At 41.2% G+C, this 5,000-nt stretch overlaps 1 protein-coding gene across 4 annotated transcripts in view; it reads right to left on the reverse strand.

Annotated features, from left to right (window-relative positions):
- The window catches only part of LOC121700550 (poly [ADP-ribose] polymerase tankyrase-2-like), a 30,457-nt gene that overhangs the window by 16,207 nt on the left and 9,250 nt on the right, over positions 1 to 5,000 (reverse strand). For all 4 annotated transcript variants that reach the window (XM_042083598.1, XM_042083597.1, XM_042083596.1 and 1 more), the window contains exons 13-15: positions 3,284 to 3,363; positions 2,343 to 2,488; positions 1 to 37 (exon numbers count right to left, since the gene is read on the reverse strand). The exon at positions 1 to 37 is cut by the window's left edge and continues 129 nt beyond it. In XM_042083598.1, coding sequence (XP_041939532.1) covers positions 1 to 37; positions 2,343 to 2,488; positions 3,284 to 3,363 — 263 coding nt within the window. The remainder of the gene's footprint in view (positions 38 to 2,342; positions 2,489 to 3,283; positions 3,364 to 5,000) is intronic.

Raw genomic sequence — 5,000 nt, forward strand, 5'->3', positions numbered from 1 at the left:
CCCATAGGAGCAGGCGTTGTGCAGGGGCACCAGACCACTGGAGCAGAAATAACACACACGCCACTGGGGTCAGTATAGAGAAAAAAACACCCACGTCTGTAATTGTGCTGCTAATACAAGGCACTGAGTAGGTTCTTTATTAATAAAATAGAATCTTATCATTATTCCCGGAATGTATTAATATTACAGAATCTACAGAAATTTGCAGTGAATACATAAGTGAAAAAGTCAACATATTTGGACTTTAGAAAATATTTTGAGTCACCACTTTCTTACACCTCTCTTTACCATGCTGGTAAAACTGAGAGAATTTGACCATAGCCTACTTTGGTGTTCATGGTTTCTGTATGAACTGAACGATTGAATTGGGGAGAATCTAACCAATCTAACTGCCTTTCATCAGTGGAGAATGCATGATTTAAGCAGTGCAATTTGCTCTAACTAGCCAAAGTGTGTGATCTGGTGGGCGTTACAGATTTTATACATCAAAAAACAGACCAGGCTTCTAATAAATATGGGCCCCCACCTATAAGCTTTCTTAGCTTCCTTGGGGGACATTCACTCTACCCAATTGATTTTGTACCCCAACTGTATTTTTGTAATGTTGAAGTGGTATTGTGAATAAACTCAAGCTCAAACTCAAACCTGTAGCAACACTTGGCCAGTAAAGGGACCTGGGTCTAATTGGAACTCGGATTTTAATCAAGGTTTTTCGGTAGTTAGATGAGAAGTATTAAACTCTTAATTACTCTGGTTACTCAAGTGAATGGCACATTGTGATCAACAGTGCTTCTGTTGTAAGGGCAAAGGATGGTGTTTGGGAGAAAAACATCTAATATATTTACAAAACTCCTCATTAACGCAATACAGTCCATAATAATAACATCCAGTAGGTACCAGAATCAGAAAACCTGTCCAAATTTAGCCTCACTCTGGAGGTCGGTTGGCTGTTGAACTTCACACAAATGAGTCCCAAGAACAAACAATGCCACTGATTGCTTGAGAGAACATTAACAAGTCATTAGACAGAAGCACCCTGCACTGGTAAGCACTCTCCTGATCAGAGTTGCTTTGATTTCAAAATGACACCACAGAACAGATACACAGCTGATCTGTAGGCTGTATCTGTGTGTGTGTGTGTGTGTGTGTGTGTGTTTGTCCCTCGGGTACCGAACCCATTACCTTCTTACTGGACCAGAGAGGGTTAAAGGACTATTTAAATGGACTAAAAGAAATTATAACAAATCCCAGGCCCAAATCCCAGTTGATTTTTTAACTATAGTTAAACAATAGTATTAACAATTAGTCCATGCAAATATGGAAAAGAGGAATGGAGGGGGGGGGCACAATGGATCCAAGATGTGGAGAGAGAGAGAGAAGAGACAGATTTGTATACCACATTATCCCTCACCTAAATTTTGGCGAGATTTGGAGCATAATTAATCCCCCTTGATCTCTTGCAAGTGTGTGGTTGTCTATTTATACAGTATTTACCTGCAATCCCATAGTCTCTATCCTAGGTGGAGTTCTGAGCTAAATACCGCTTCCAAAAACAATGAGGAGACATTGTGGTCATTCTGTGCCATGTCATGCCTCCTTGTATGCTATTATCACAACCGTTGCCTTTAAAATAGATTTGATTAGTAATATTGCTTTGCATGCACAGCCCACACCAGCAGGGGGCACTGCAGCCTCCACAGCACCCCTACTTCCAGCGCCCCTGATCTTTTGTCATAGATTTCTGGTCAAGCCTCCATACTGGCAGCCAACCCTAGCCTGGGAATTCCTATGCGAACCTTTGGCAAATTTGGAATTTGCTCTGCAGGTCTGTCTGGCCAATAAAACTAATTTCCAATGTCCCTAAAACACAGGTAAGCAAATACAATCGCTTATCTGGCATAGACATGTATTTCTTTGGAACTGAGTAAACAACTGCATTTAAAACCTTCGTTTACAAGGTTGCTGCACTTCTGAATCGGTAAGAGTTTAATGCACCAATTTAAGTTTCATTTCACTGCTAGTTACATCCCTGCTGGACGCCGTAAAGCAATGAACCACGTCCAGACCCATTCTCAATTCCAATTGAGGTCTGCGTGCTAACCAGGCTAAGCCAACCCCACATCTATGGGGAAAAAACAAACTCTCAGCCTTTCTAAAAGCAACGCCTTTAGGCACCATCAGCTATTGACTGCTATAGTTATACTGCTGGTGCATTGGTGGGGGTCCTGGAGTTGGGTGGTACTGTGTGTGTGTGTGTGTGTGCGTGTGTATGTGTGTGTGTATGTGTGTGTGTGTGTGTGTGGTGTGTGTGTGCGCGTGCTGTAGGGGGGTTGATGTCTCACCCTTTGTCTTTGGCGTGTACGTCGGCCCCATGCTGCAGCAGGTATTCCACGACGCCCACCCTGTTGTAGCCGGCGGCAAAGTGCAGAGGGGTGGACTGCCTGCCCTCCACATCCCTGCAGTTCACATTCTGCAGCGTGCACAGCTTCTGTAAAACACACACACACACACACACACACACACACACACACACTTTTTGAAATAGGGGAAGCCGTCATAAAATTAGTCAAATATTGCTTTAGTATTATTAGGCTACTATACAGTATTGTCCTTTGTTGGCTAAAGTGCCCAGATCCCCCAAACCTAGCTTAGACCCAGTGAGAGTTTCCGAACATGGCTAGCAGTCGGCTACATAATCAAATTTTAATTTTTTTTATTATATTTTAAAACAATATTAGAATTGTCTAGTTGTCATTTCATATAGCTAGCTTGCTAGATTGTAATTGTGCATATATATCACATTTTGTGCATATTTTATTGAACCGCTTTAGGAGGCAGAGCTTCCCTTGAAGTCTCAGGGCTGATTCAGACTGGCTCCGAGGCGTGAACATGGCGTGTCTGTTGCGTGTCAGTTGCATGGCGTCTGCGTGACGTTTTCTATGTCTGCACACCAGAAACGTGTATGACGCTGCGCTGCAGCAACCTCTTTGCCTATTAAAACGTCTCTTCACTTTGTGTTTTTAATGGAAACACTTACAAAACGCTTGCGTGTCGCGTGAAAAATTGGCGTCGGTCCTATTCCTAGCATGCACACATTTTCGACGCGGCTAAAGCCGTGCCTGAGACGTGAGTGTCACGCAGGCAGTGTGCAAGCTCTAACCTGTTAACATGGGAGCCGGGAAAAAAACGGACACGTCACGCAGCTGACACACTCGCGCCACACAGCCAGTCTGAATCAGCCCTTAAAGCAGCCGCCAATGAAGCACACACATACATTACACACCTTTACTACATCCAGGTCTCCTGATTTAGAAGCTTCCAGAAGCTGCCAGTCTGTGTCTGAGCTCTCCACCAAAATTCCCTCTGAGAAGAAACATTGTAAACAAATATCATAAAGCATACTTAATTGTACATATGCATTGTTTTACATCCTAAACTATACTAATAGAGAGATATAGAAAATGCATTTCATTGTCTTGAATACCTAGTCCCGAATGACATTTTTCATGTAAAACAATGGACATATCAATGATCTGGAACTGACCATTCTTCATGGATAAAAAACATTGTTATGACTGTAATAAGGCTCGGGAAATGACTTGAGACAGTGCGCACACAAACACAGGTCATTTATCTTGGGAACCACCCCGACTGGTTTTACCACATAAATATCAGCCATGGCTCATGATTCCATCAATGCATGAGGGGTGTGGGAACTTAAATCCATGAGAAGAATTCCAATCTAGATCTTCAGACGAGATCCTGACAAGGTTAATGGTAAGGCCATCATAAAGCTTACTAGCGTCTTTTCCCTTTTGAACTGCTTAATAAAAAACTAAATAAAATATATAAACAAAATCCACATGGACCACACAATTTTCTATAAAGGGCAAAAGCAAGTTCTAACAGGTTAAAGAGATACTGTTAAGGTTAGTTTAGACAAAATATTTGTGATGAGACAAGCTGGACCTACCTGAAGTCTTGTAACTGTGATTTGACATCACAATTGCAAATCATTTGCAACTGCATCAGACAGATTACAATGCTTAATTCACACGTACGCAAGTGCTTTGGCTCTGTGACATTCTGCATCGTCTCCTCACAAATCTTTGGTGTGAATTGACCTTTACGGCTAAATGTTAGTATATTCAAAATTCTCCCCTCTCCCATTCAAATACTAGCGGGGTGGAAGTTTAGAATGTTAAAATACTAGGAACCCCTACTTATGACGTTATTATGTGTGTGTGTGTGTGTGTGTGTATGTGTGTGTGTGTATATGTGTGTGTGTGTGTGTGTGTGTTTGTTGTGTGTGTGTGTGTGTGGAGGGGGGGGGGGGGGTATATGTGTGTGTGTGTGTGTGTAGATAGATAGATAGATAGATAGATAGATAGATAGATAGATGCTTTATTGATCCCCAGGGGAAATTCAAGGAACTTTCAAGGAGCTTTACCCACTGAAAAATGTCTTTATCTGTATCAGGGTATATACAGGAATTCTTAAGTTGAATTTAATACCTTTTAATACCTTTTTTAATACCTTCACAATATGTTTTAATACCAACACAACTTCGAGCTGCAACTAGCGGCAACCTTTCAAAATTCAGTGTTGGGAGTAACTAATTATAAAGTAACGGATTACTGTCATTTTGTTACCTAAGTCAAGTATCTATTATTACAGTTACAAGTATCTATTATTACAGTTACTGGATACTTTGTTCCTTTTTTGCTTCAATAAAAACACTGGCTCCTGAGCAAGCTTTGAATAATGTAAAGGTCACACCTGTTAAACTAACCTTAACATGACATTTACTGAGGGTAGAAAATGTTAAATCTTATAGCCTAAACCTTATCTTAAACAGAGTCTAAACAAAGCAACACTGTCAGGCCTATGTTTAACCTCTATTCTGTGGTCAAGGCAGGGTTAGCTCATTGCAAATAACCCCTTTCTGTTTACATGTTATATTCTTGTTTTTTCCCCTTTCATTTCCTTCTGCCTTCATG

This window comes from Alosa sapidissima, chromosome 24 (assembly GCF_018492685.1).
Source record: "Alosa sapidissima isolate fAloSap1 chromosome 24, fAloSap1.pri, whole genome shotgun sequence".
Classification (NCBI taxonomy): Eukaryota; Metazoa; Chordata; class Actinopteri; order Clupeiformes; family Clupeidae; genus Alosa; species Alosa sapidissima.